The sequence below is a fragment of the Pteronotus mesoamericanus genome, unplaced genomic scaffold (assembly GCF_021234165.1).
Source record: "Pteronotus mesoamericanus isolate MK-2021 breed Mesoamerican mustached bat unplaced genomic scaffold, CSHL_Meso_final contig_42, whole genome shotgun sequence".
NCBI classification, from domain to species: domain Eukaryota; kingdom Metazoa; phylum Chordata; class Mammalia; order Chiroptera; family Mormoopidae; genus Pteronotus; species Pteronotus mesoamericanus.
Genome location: NW_026555157.1, coordinates 12,255,406 through 12,269,130, shown reverse-complemented (window position 1 = coordinate 12,269,130; position 13,725 = coordinate 12,255,406). Strand labels below are relative to the sequence as shown.

The following is a 13,725-nucleotide window of genomic DNA, read 5'->3' as shown; positions in this document are numbered from 1 at the left end:
CCCTGCCAGTCTGTCTCTCCGCTGGCCTCTGTCATGTACCACAGAAATTCCAGTCTTTTCTGAATGAAGAGATATGTTTTATTTACTTGAACCCAGTGAATTACTAATTTCAGAAGATACACATGTGAAACATAATTAATGGCAATTACTTATCTTTTATTGCCCACAATCCCACAGCCGAGATGTTAGCAGACGTGTTACCTCCAGTAGTACTGCACTCCTCACACTCCCTCATCTTTGATACCTCAGGAAGCCCTGTCCCACTGCTGCGTCCGGCCTTCTCTCCCACAGACATTGCTATTTGGATTGTCCTCCTTGTGGTGTCTCTGGGCATCCAGTGGGATGGTCAGTGGAAGGAGCTTTGGATGGTTTACTTGCCTCTGACAGGTCTTGAATTTCATCGCAGAAGTGATTGTGGGTTTGTGATGTATGATTGTGTTTAGGAAGAAGGCAGATTCAGGAACTAGTGAGGCTTTTGATGGGTTTTTAGAGGAAGAAAGCAACCATGAATCAGTAGGAACAGAATAGCCTGGCTTTAAAAAAAGCGTCTTGGGACAGGTACCATTCATAATTGGAAAGAAAAGGGCAGTAGCTGTACAAGGGTGGGCAAAAGTAGGTTAAATTACCAGCTGTCATTACGTAAAAGAGAAATCAGAAGGAAGGATATACAATAATAATATTAATAAGAAGACAACATATAAATAATACAATAATAAATGGTAATAAAAGAATAAACTGTTTCACATACTCATAACTGTAAACCTACGTTTACTCACTCCTGTATATAATATGGAAGCTCAGTTTGGCAGAACTTCACTGAAGTTCACCCTGTTGATATGAGTGCCCCCAGCAAGGGTTACTCAAAGATCCTAAATGAAGTACTCATTCTGTCCCCCCTTCCCTCCTTTCATTCCTTCATTCTCTTTTATGGTGGTGTTTTTGTTTGTTTTTTTTTTTTCAGGTAATTTTAGATTTAAGAGCTACAGAAATAGAATTCCCATAAAGCCTTTACTCAGCTTCACTTATGCTAACATCTTAAATAACCACAGGACACTTACCAAAACTAAGAATTTCACATCACTACAATATTATTAACTAAACTATAGCATTTATTTGGATTTTGTCAGTTTTTCTGCTAATTTCCTATTTCTTTTGCAGAATCCAGTGCAGGATCCCACATCTTTGCCATGTTTCCTTAGTCTTATCTCTGTGACAGTTCCTCAGTCTTTCAGTACCTTTCACGACCTTCGCCCTTTCGAAGAGCATTGGTTAGATATTTTTTAGCATATCTCTAACTTTGGGTTTGTCTGATGCTGTCCTCTGATTAGAATGAGCTTATGCATTTTTGGAAGGAAAAGCACAGAAATGATGTTGTATCCTTTTAAGGGGCTACGTGATGTCAATGTGCATTGCTAATGATGTTAACCTTCGTGTCCTTTAAAGGGGGTACACAATACTGATACGTGTTGCTAATGATATTGGCCTTGATCCCTTGATTAAGGTGGTGTATGCCAGGGTTCCTCACTGTAAACTTATTTGTTTCTTTATTTTTAAAACTTACTCTTTATATCTTTGTATGTACTCCATATTCTGGAGAGCTACTTTGAGAATGTGCAGGCTGAATAATCCCCCCAGATCCTCATCCATCAATTTGTGAATGTTTTACCTATGGCAAAATAAGCATTGCACATGTGATTAAGTTACGGGTCTTGAGATGAGAAGACATTATCTGGATTATCTGAGTGGGCCCTAAATGCAATCTCCTTTTAAGAGGGAGGCAATGGGAGATTTTGTACAGAAGGCAATATGAAGGTGGAAGCAGAGAGAGATTTGAAGATGCCATGCTACTGGCTTTAAATATGGAGGAAGGGACCTTGAGCTAAAGAGTATAGCTCTAGCGCAGACGAGGACACAGATTCTTCCCTACATCTCCAGAGAGAGAGTGTGACTCTGCAGATGCCTTGGATGTGGCCCAGTGACTTTGAATTTCTGGCCTCCAGAATGATAAGAGAATAAATTTATGTTGTTTTAAGCCACTGAATTTGTGGTAATTTGTTACAGCAGCCACAGGAAAATAATGCAGAGACTACATATTCTGTTTCTGTTTAAACTTTCACCCACTAATTTTAGTATTCATCAGTAAATCTTGTATTTTCATCAGTCATTTCTATGGTTTTCTAATGATGACTTTCTGTTTGTATCATTCTTAAGACATTTGTTAATTAGAATTTTTCTGTAAGAAAAAGTTGTCCTTTCTTTCCTCTTTTTTTAATTATCAGTATAGACTTACGGTTGTTCATTTCATTTTTGGGGCTATAATTCAATTTAGTAATTTTTTTGTTATTCCATATATTTTGGCAATTGGGGACTTTTTCAGTCTAGTTTCAATGCCCTTTTGACAGGCTCTCATCAATTTTTGCTTCTTGTTTGTTTGTTTGTTTAGTACTTCTTTCCTGGCACCACAGGATATTTCAGGCCCATCTTGTACTTTGTTTTTTGTCCTGGTCTTGGAAGGGTTCAGTCTTTCTCCTTTTATTACTTCACTTATGAATCCTATATTTCAGAGCGTTTCTTTCCCCTATGAAATTTAGTTACTTATGTATTAGTTAAATGATTTTTCTATAAGGTAAAATTATCTTAAGGTACATATTTAGAGTCTGCTGGATCGCTTAAGATCTCCAGTGCAACCCCCATGCATGGGTATAGTTCCAGTTAAAAGCAAAGCAGCACAACTTTTAATTTGACTAGACTTCCTTACCAAGGACAAAGGCCTGGTTTCTGACAGGCTTTCCCAGTGTCACAATTACTGTTGAATTTTTATAAGCACTGTACTGAGGTCCCCAGACTATCAATAACCTCATGGCCTAGGGACCTTGATAATTTCGAACTTCATCATAAACTAAACTGGAGTTCATATTTGGGGGAGTTTACTGAGAGTTTAGGACAGGACTAGATTTAATAGTAACCAAATAAATGTTAACATCTTTGTAGTTCTTTACTGTTTTTGTTTATCTATTGAAATATATCTTATACATAGTGGAGCACACAGACCATAAACGTATAGTACATATAGTTTTACACTTGTGCTTGTCTTTGTAAATGCGGTAGGCCAAATTTCTGAGGTGACTCCCAGTGATCCAGGCCCTCACTAATCCCTTCTCTTCAATTGTATTATGTGACAAAATTGAACTTAAAAAAAAATGGAGAGATTATCCTGGGTAGATATGATCTAATCAGATAAGCCCCACAACAGGGACTAGTTTCTTTCTGAAGAAAGACTGAAAGTGTGAGAATTCCATGTGCGGGAGATTCTGAATTGCTGGCTTTACAGAAGATGGAAGCCACGTGGCAAGGAATATAGGCAGCTTCTAGGAGCTGAACAGCCTTCCCTGGCTGATAAGGAAATGAAAGGCTCAGTCACAAGGAAAGCAAAGGCAAGTAAATTCCTTACAACCACAAAGTACTGAATTAAGCCAACTTGAATGAGTTTGGAAGTGGATTGTCCTCCAGAGGCTTCAGAAAGGAACACAGCCTGCTGACATCCTGACTTCCAGTCGTGAGACCTGAGCAGAGAACCCAGGTGTGCTACACCCCATGTTTTTGACCTGCAGAGCTGTGGGGAATAAATGCACCTTATTTTTAAGCCACTAAATTTGTGGTGCTGTGTTACACAGTAATAGAAAACTAACTAATAAGTTACCACCCAGATTAATATATAGGATGTTGAGAACATAAAGAGTATTTTCCACACTCCAGTATAGCCCTTTACCATTAAGAAATGTGCTTCCACACTCTCACAGCCCTTTACAATAACTAGAAGCTTATTTTATAGATAATTTTCACAGCCCTTTATAATAACTAGAAGCTTATTTTACAGATAATGAAGTCAAGGTGTAGGTCCCATTAACTTAGAAAATCCAAAGGTTCATACCCTACGTAAAAATTCCAGCTAACATCCCTTTTGGAGGAAGGAAGCCCACTTCCACAACTGTTTCAGTAATATAATGTATATCTTTGTAAACACTACTGCCCTCTACTACTACCGTTCTCCACAACTGTCTGAGAAGCTTTGGCATGGCACTCGTGACTCGCTTTTTTCACCTTTTGGACTAGCTATATTCTCTGAGGTCCCTTTCAGCATGCTCTGAATCTGTGGTATTTCTACTTATATAGCATTTTTAGCTTCCGTCTCTAAAATGCTTAGCTTTTAGGGAACAAAAATAGAAAGAAAAAAATTCTCAGCATTTCGTAGGGGGGATTCAAGGTAAATTCAAATTCAAACTATTATAATAACTGTGTAGCTAGGACCTTCTCATACCCCCAGTGCTTGACCGAGTGTGCCGGAACAGCTTGACACACACTGCCCTCGCTCCTGTCCTCCCTGAGATGGCCCCCCAACTATCCCTGTGCTCATGGTGTTCCCTGGTCAAGGAATTATTTGGCTCTTTCCCTTCTCTGTCTTGTCTTTCTTTCCTGTCATGAACTATGCACTCCCCTTGGGCCTGGCCTTTACTGTTCTTTTGTGGGTAATTCCAGACCATAAAATTAAGGGACTGTGCACACATGTGGACACACATATTCCCCCTCCTTAATTTTATGGAGGCTAAACCTTTTTTTCCCTCTAATTTTGTCCCATTTGTGGCTCAAATGACCCTCATTATGGTAATGAATGGATGACAGCCTTTGGAGGAAAATTTAAGGCGTGGGTTTTAAAGAGAAGCCAAGATATTTTAGAAAAGCAGGGACCTTACTTCTGAATAACTAAAACTATTCCTTCTGTTTTGCATAAAGGTCTTTATATCTGCCCTTACAACCACCTCTGTGTAAACTTCTTCACTGTCTATATTCAAGATAACCATAAAATTGCATAGTAACTCATTTTTCATTTTCTAAATTATTTTTATTCCACATGTATAGTAACTAGGGGTCATATAGCTGGTATAAGAGGCTTTCATATCTCAGTTATCTTACGTGAAAATACATTCTGAATTCCAAGAAATGCTGACTTTTGACTGCTTAAAATCCTGTCAGTAAATGTTTTTGTCCCAGCTGACCAGCAGAGGGCAGTGAAAGTACATGCATTTCAATATGTTCTGTCATCTAGGGCTGCAGGTTTAAAGAATTAATTTCAGGTTCAGTAATTGATTTGCTCTGCTTGTCTTAACTCTGGTAGTAAATATAATTAACATTTAAATAGAAATGGTTATAACATTTCTATTTTAAGAGAATGAAGCGGTGTTTCTTTTTTAGCCAGCAGCCTGAGTCATCTTTATCCCTTCATTCTTCTTGTTCATTCATCCGTCCTCTCATTCGTCCAATAAATATTTAAGTACCTAACAAGGTCTGGCAATTGCTGTACTTCATCTTTCATTCAAAGTTCAAAGAATCTTAGGGCAACAAATGGGTTAGGAAATTATAGATATTTGGATAGAGCCCAGTCCGAGGTGTATCTGGTCACTCTACCTTAGCAGCCCTATCTAACAATATCTGTGTTGATGTGGATTGTTCTGAATGAGAATGCAACTCTGATACGTAAACTTCCAAGGCACAGGATTCAGAAACCCCTCCAGCACATTGGCAATTTTGATCCCCTCAATTCTTGTAACAACAAAAAAGGAATATACCCTACCCCCCCTTTTAAAAAATAAATTACATTTGCCAAATAAAACTTTTAGAAATGCTGTTTATTTTTCAATTTAGGCCTTCAACCTGCAAAAAATTAGCAAATGCCTTAGAAAAAAGATGAAATATATATTATCTGTCCAATAGGGTATCTTTCTTAAAGGGAATAAAACCAAAACAATTTTGAGTAATAGGGATAATATCGAGGAATCAAATTAGGTGAAAATGGTCACAAAAAGGGGACTAAAATTTAGGAGTCATATAAACATTTGGATTTTTAATTGTGGTTTAACAGGTGAGATTACGGAATTACTGGATTATGATCAAGGTTTGAACCTTGGGGTGTGTAAGGAAGTGACATAAAATGATTGGTGGTTTTCTGAAGATGGTGGATTCGAGTAAGTGTTAGAAATGAGTAACTGCGCACCTTCAGGAAAAAGCCAAAGAGCACATGACTGACATCTACAAACATCTGTTTTTGAGAGGTGATATAGCGCAGTGGTTAAGAGCAGGGGCTTTGAGGTCCGCCTGCTTGCATCGTCAGTTCCTCGCTCGGCTACTTACCACCTTGGGGGCCTAGGGCAGGTGGCGTAACTGTTCTGAAAGGTAGAGGGATAATAATCGGACCTACTTTAAAGGGTTACCATGAACATCTTACAAAAAAATACATTTAATTGCTTACAACAGTGTCTAGTGCAAAGTAAACTTGCAAGAAATACTAACAGTTCCTGTCAGTTTTGGTGCATGTAAAGCATGTTGTTTCCACAGTGGCGTTTTCCAAGGGAGGTGTTAGAGCAGAAGGGTGTCGACCTTTCCTCTGAAAGGTGTCTTGGCACTGTGTTATCATGTGTAGTTAGGCTACAACCATGAATATATACTGCTGATGTATTTTTAGTATTGTTCATTAAGCATAACAGTCTTCTGAACCTTTTGTAATGCGGGGAATAATTATTTAGACTGCATGTCATTAGTTTGGTTCTCTGGTGGTTTCCTGAATTAATATGTGATTGTATGACCCATAGGTTAAAACTTTGCTTTTAACAGCCTCAGAAACAGTAGATTATTACTATACATATATAAAATATGAATTTGGGTTGTTAACTTGCCTCACAGGCATTTGGATGAGAAACTTCTATTCTGGGATAATGCTGGGCAGTGCTTATATCTACACATTTCCTCAGTTTTTGCCTGCCTTCATTTCTGGCTTTGATAAAAATATGCTTAATCAAAGGGAATGCTAAAAAAAAAAAGTCTCTTTTCCCCCTTCTGTTTACCAACACCCTCACACCCATTTCAAATCTTCCCGTTTTTTTTTGTGCAAAGGAGAACCTTTTGTAAGAAGAGGAAAGTCTGGAATTTCTTTGAGATGTGACAGCAGGAAATGTAATCCAGATGCTATCAGGCTAACAAATATTGGGTCATAATTGTGTTTCTTGGAACATTTTACGTGTGGTTTGTTGGAGGAGAATTTCAGAATATCTGATGTTTTTCTTTTTCTTTTCAGAAACTAGCAACCTAGAACTATCTCAAGGCTCAGGAACTTTTCCTTCCGGGTATTATTACAAAGATCAGTGGAGGCCTACGAACTTTAAGATACGCCAGTTTAATGACCCCGACAACATTACAGAATGCTTACAAAAAAAAGTGGTGTATTTATTTGGAGACTCAACAATCAGGCAATGGTTTGAATACCTAACTGCATTTGTTCCAGGTTGGTACTTTGCTTTTTGTTTCATAACTCTTTCAAGCGCACACAAAATCAGCTCTGAAATAAGCGGACTTGCTTGGGTGCCCAGAGAAAGGCATCAAGTGAAAAAGAAGTTATTTCTCTGTAGAACTAAAGAGGTATCCTAACCCAGGAAAGATGTTTGATAGTTTTTGATCAATAGTGGGGTTGTGCCATAGCGATGGAAGTACTTGGTCCTTGTTGAAGTTTATACCACTGATTAGCTGTGTGATCCAGGACAGGACACTTGCTTTCAAAGGGGCTTCAAATTTAATTTTTGGAAGGAAAGGAGGAAGTAGATATAACTCCAAAAAGTGAAAAGTTAATTCTTGTTTCTGTTATGCTTGTTTTTTTAAATTGAAACAGACATAGCTGAGTTCTAGTCGATAAAGCATAAATTAAAAATTAAGAGAAAGGAAATCATTTGTGTGGTGCAATGCTAGGCATGGTTTGATGTTGACCAGCTGGGCCTTCCAGTAGGTGCTTGATTCATTCTTAATTCTAGTGACGTAGTTTGGTATTTCCTTTGATAGCAATGACCACATTGTCTTGATCGTTTTCCACCATACCCTTTGCTGATAAAGCTTTGAGTCAGTGTTTGATCTTGATCAAAAGAAAGAATGGTAGATTGAGCTGTTAGTTTAAATGGGGTTAAGTGCTCAGTAGTAGTGAATTAGGACAGTCTAGAAGAAGAGCCTGAGACTGCAGAGGAGAGAAACCTTTGCTTTAACCCTCAGTGTATCATAGTACAATTATAGTTTGATGTTACTTCTTCAGAATTGACTGGCAATACCTTGAGGGCAAGGACTGTGAATTCTTCATCTGAGCATTGCTGGCTTACAGCACTGTAGTGGCTGGCACTGAATAGGTACTTAGCAAATGTTCATTAAATTGGGTTGCCAAAAGTTACTTTGTCTATTTTCTGTAAGCGACTCATAGGAATATTTAGGAATGTGAGACAGGCCTCTTTCCTTGTGGGGCATGTTAAGTGATGAGTTGTACAGTTTTTTAGTAGTAACAAGGAATCAGTGATTTATGGGATCTACAGATGATCTCAAAGGAGCTTGACTTTGAAATACAACTTACATAAAGGGGACGGAGAGAAGGGAATTCTAACTTCTGCTGCTGTCCTTGTTATCCCTTTGACAGAGCTAGAAGTTCTCTCAGATGTTAACATGATTTTCCATCCATAGGGTGAAATTGAAAGTCAAAAGAATAGAGTTGCTCCTTTCTTTGGCTTATAGCAAAAAGAGGTATTTCATTACTATATGTATTCTTAAAAAAACAGAAACTATAGCCCTTGCCCTGGAAGAAATATTTATCTGTTAGAACAATAACATGTAAATGTTAAGTTGATTTTTAGATATTCAGCAATCGGTGCAAACAGGAAGATTTCTTGACCTAACAGAGATAAACAGATTATTTTGCTTCTGAGGCATAGACATAGGTATAGCATCTCTCACTGATGTTATTATGTGTAATGTCATGATTATAGAATGCCTTAAATAAAAACTATGTTAGAATCAGAGTCCATTGAGGCAAAGGGGGTCAAAGTGCAGTGACCCTAGATATTCCCTTTACATTTGTATTGTATCTTTTTTTGTTGTACTTTTATTTTAAAACCTGATTTTGAAGCTACCAAGTAAAGAATCATCAAAATATATGTGCTTGATTTGAACACTTTTATGAATGTAAGTTTTCTTCCTTTCAGATTTAGTGGAGTTTAACTTGGGCAGTCCCAAGAATGTGGGTCCCTTCCTTGCGGTGGACCAGAAGCACAACATCCTGCTCAAGTACCGCTGCCATGGTCCACCCATCCGCTTCACAACCGTCTTTAGTAATGAGCTTCATTATGTGGCGAATGAGCTGAATGGTATTGTGGGAGGGAAGAACACCGTGGTTGCCATTGCTATATGGTCTCATTTCAGCACCTTCCCCTTGGAAGTGTATATCCGGAGGCTCAGGAACATCCGTCGAGCAGTGGTCCAGCTCTTGGATCGAAGCCCTAAGACTGTAGTAGTTATCCGGACGGCCAATGCCCAAGAGCTGGGGCCTGAGGTGAGCCTTTTCAACAGTGACTGGTACAACTTTCAGCTGGACACTGTCCTTCGGAAGATGTTCTCAGGGGTTGGAGTATATCTCGTTGATGCCTGGGAGATGACTCAGGCCCATTATCTACCCCACAAGCTACATCCTGATGAAGTTATTGTGAAGAACCAGCTAGACATGTTCTTGTCCTTTGTGTGCCCCTTGGAGACCTAGCCTGCCCCAGAGGAGGCTGGAGGAATCACTTTCAGTGACCTTTTCCATCACTTGCATTACAGAAGGTTTATGGGTGGCCCCGTGGAGCGATAACTATCATGGATATGTACAAAGTTTCAGAAAGTTTTATACAATGCCTTGTAAGGAGCTTAGAAAATGCAGGTTACATTATGTCTACTTGTAGGATATTTTCTAGTCTCAACTTAGCCATTACTAACATTCACACACTGTATTGTCCTTGTAACCAAAGATGCAAATAAGTGTGTTTGAACTGACTTCTCCTGGGAGGGGAGATTACTGTGCTAAAGAGTGTGAAAAATGCTGAGAGCTAAATGGAAGGGACAAATTTGCCTGGCAATGGAGTGTTTGTAGCTTATCTGACAAAGGAAATTGAGCACATCTGCATGAACAGCACAGTTGGTCACTCTTCAGCCAGGTGAATTAATGAGGCTTATGATTGTGATTCCTATAACACATTGAGGACTGCCATGTTGCTGAGTTTCCCTTGATCTTCCGCTTTTTCTGAATTACTTGAAAAGACCAGTGTCCTTGCTCAGAATTTCTAGTGAGAATATTTACAATGTCCTGCTTTTACCTAGAAAAGAAGCAAAACGGAGATATGAAAACTGTGTGTATGAAATCTTGGTGTTCAACTGACATTTGCATTGGATTGTTTTCCTTACTTAGGTCAACTAAATTTTACATTATGAATACTTACTCTAAAATAACCACTTAAGGAACTGGAAGAGTGAAATCTATACATGGAAATTTATTTTTGTGTTTTGAAGTTTGAGGGTTTTAAAAATTGACTTTTATGTAAAGAGTGTTATTGTTTATTAAAAAGCTGTAAATATCATTTCCCTCTATTTCAGATGTTTCTTTTCTGGTTTTGTGGTTTCTATTTTTGTTAATGGTGAAACAGCACCAGATGTTAGACCTCCATCCTTGAGTTTGGCTAAGCAAAGAATTCAAAGCCAAGGAACTCAAATATAGGTGAAAGTTTATTTAGAAAGTCACCAAGATAGAAGAAGTGAGTCATGGAAGAAGTGAGCCAGCTGGGCTGCGTAAACTCAGGAAACAAGTAATGGAGACAAAGGAAGGGCCCTTGGAGCTTGGACCTTAGGAGAAAGAAAGGCAAAGACAATGCACCTATGGGGTCGGGGAGGCATGGTCATGCTCGGGGCTGGGGTTGGGGGTGGGTGGGGAGAGAGCTTGCGCATGCACGCGACTTGTTGGGTTCTTGTCTTGAGGGTTTTTGTCTGGAAGTCTCTAAGGATTCAGTAGAATATTTGTCAGCTTTCTGGGTATGTCTTTTCAGGATCAAGGTCTCTTTTGATTGGTCGGCACCAAGGCAGGGGGTCATTAGTTATTGCAGTTGGTCCTGAGGTCAGTGAGGGCATCACCCCACCTGGCCTTGCTGCTTTTCTGAGCCTGGAGCTGAAACATAGCTGAGGCCTAGACGTTACCTCTAGTTTGACCAGAACTCTGTCTCCATGGTCAAGAGACCCAAGGCTTTGTTCCTAAGATCACTTGATGCAGGTCAGAACCTCATTGTCTTGAGGAATTAATGCTTAAGTGAGTGCTGATGCAAGAGCTTGTGTAGGAGTTGTATGAGGCTATTCTCTGGCCTCTTTGTTCCTCCTCTAATGAGGACTTCCACTGGAGCATTGACATGCCAGGGGAGGAAAGGTTAGGGGAGGGTCTGAACAGCATGACTGGCGATGTGAAAGGTCAAGGGGTCTAAACCACATGACCAGCCATATGCTAGGAAAGGAAGGGTTTACTCTGGGGGCAAAGTTTCACCTTCAGTACTTGTCCTCCCAGTGTTGTCCTGGCGACTTTCCACACCTGGTCTTTCGTTCCTACTCAGCCTGTCTAACTGCCTACCATATCATTTTCAATTGCATACCAAAATTAGTAATTAAAATCTAATTAGAAATTAAAGTTACACATTGAACTCCACGACAGGTAGTTCTTGATTTAGGTATAAGGTACATACAAGTCCTTCCTGCTTGGGAGTCAAAAGATGCTATTCCTATTAGCTATCTTAAAATAAATTATACTTGACTAAATTTAAGTTAGTTTAAGTTATTTTGGAGTCACTTAGTAAGTATTCTTCTTTTTTTGAGCCACAATAGATTATAGCCTAGTTTTAGTTATCCTAAATGGACCTGTGAAGAAACTGGGGAGGCTTTAGAGCTGAAGACATATGCTTAAAGCACGCACTCGAAGGAAATAATATTCCTTGTCTATCATCTTAGGGGCTTTACCCATAACAATGAATTCTGATCATGATCTAATAGTATAAGTGATATTTAACTTAATTTTATAGAGGAGGAACTTGAGTTGGGATTCGAACTAAGTAAGGTACATGAGAGTCCAGAGCACTTTTCACTACAACTTGTTGGACTTTTGTAAAGAGAAGTTTTCTGTTTTTGAAAGAAGTTTTGAGCATTTCCTCAAGGATTGCTGGAGGAGGCAGAGTCATCATCTCTCTGGGAGAGCCGCAAGGAGAGAGCGCACACCGCTTCTTCAGGGCTTTGGAGTGATGCTGCTGCTTTGTGCAAATTATTACTTGGGATCTTGTCCAGTTTCTGTTATTTTTTGATTTAGTGACATAAGGTCCGAAAGATCTGATGACACAGTTTCTTGAAGTATTCTCAGTCATTTCTGTTCCCCTTCCAATGTGTCTTTTTCATTCTCTGGTGTGGACATTTAAAAAATGCTAAGTATAGAATTTGAAATATTATTTAAGTATTTCTGAGAACAAATATATTTTAATTTCTTCTGAAAAACTTATTTTAGGCCAGTACCACATGGTTGTGAATATCAGCATGCCAGCCAAATAAATAGTTTGTTTTATATACATATTTTCCATTATAAAGGGAAACAATTAAAAAAATTTTATCTTTCAATTACAGTTGACATACAATATTGTATTAGTTTCAGGTTAACAACCCAGTGTTTACACATTTATATAACTTATGAAGTGATCACCTCAATAAGCCTAGTACCCATCTGACTCCATATGTAGTTATTACAATATTACTGACTATATTCCCTATGCTGTACTTTACATCCCCATGATGGTTTTCATCATAATTTTTAAAAACTGTAAAATCCAGGATCCATACTTCTATGATCTGAACACAATGACCATTACCATTACCATTTTGGATATTTTCCTAATGGGTTTTTTTTTTGGTTTGTTTGTTTTTAATCACATAGCTCTAATCACAGAATATGTAATTTGTATCTGTGTTTTCTTAACATACAAAATTTTTGTATGTTAAATAGTCTTCATAACTTAATTGTAAAAGTCAACCCAAGAGTTCAGCTAATGATGTTATTATTTATATAAGTTGGCCATTATAGTTGGATATTTAGGTTTATCGTAAAATATTAAAACTGTGCTTTACAGACAATTTAATTGGGTTGAAACATGGACTTTATTTTGGAACCAGACAGCATGAATTTCACCTAGTGGATCTCCTTATACTCTAGAACTCAAATGACTGATTTGATGCAACTTGTAAAAGGGAAAATTCATAAGGCCCTTGTATGCAAATGATATTTTAAAGACATCATCCTATTACAAGTAACCTTTCGTTAGCAAATACAAAAAAGAGACCTTTGCTGTTTTCATATGATCCATTTACCATTCTGAACAACCATCATTTTATTAAAAACCAATTGACTGGCAGTTCTTGGCTTCAGGTATAAAGTTTCAGGTTGCTACATCTGGGTTCTTGACAAGACTATATATATGGCGAGCCTTTATGTATCGATGTGCCACATGCCAGAGGTGAGCCTGTTTCTGGGCCACATTGAAGGAAATAGCAATTACTGAGAGAAGTACAGGAAAAGAAACATCTAAGGGAAACAACAAAAGTCTCCCCCCCCCCAAAAAAAAACCCCAACTGTTCAACGTTATCTTTGTGGGTATAGGTAAATTCAGCTTCTTAACATTAGCTAGTCACTTATGCCAGAAATTCCACTTTAAGTATATTTGCTTGCGTTAAGCACTGTCCTCCCAAGTACAGTACATTCTCAGTGCACTTAGAATGCCTGACTCCGCAGTGTGCAATAAATAAGATCTCCAAGGCGCTCTTTTC

The 13,725-nt window shown here is 38.4% G+C and overlaps 1 protein-coding gene across 2 annotated transcripts in view; it reads left to right on the top strand.

Annotated features, from left to right (window-relative positions):
• The window catches only part of NXPE3 (neurexophilin and PC-esterase domain family member 3), a 38,040-nt gene extending 27,638 nt beyond the window's left edge, over positions 1–10,402 (top strand). For both annotated transcript variants that reach the window (XM_054577340.1, XM_054577339.1), the window contains 2 exons: positions 7,127–7,333; positions 9,060–10,402. In XM_054577340.1, the coding sequence (XP_054433315.1) occupies positions 7,127–7,333; positions 9,060–9,610 (758 nt within the window). In that variant the 3' untranslated portion in view covers positions 9,611–10,402. The remainder of the gene's footprint in view (positions 1–7,126; positions 7,334–9,059) is intronic.
• Positions 10,403–13,725: the final 3,323 nt, after the last annotated feature.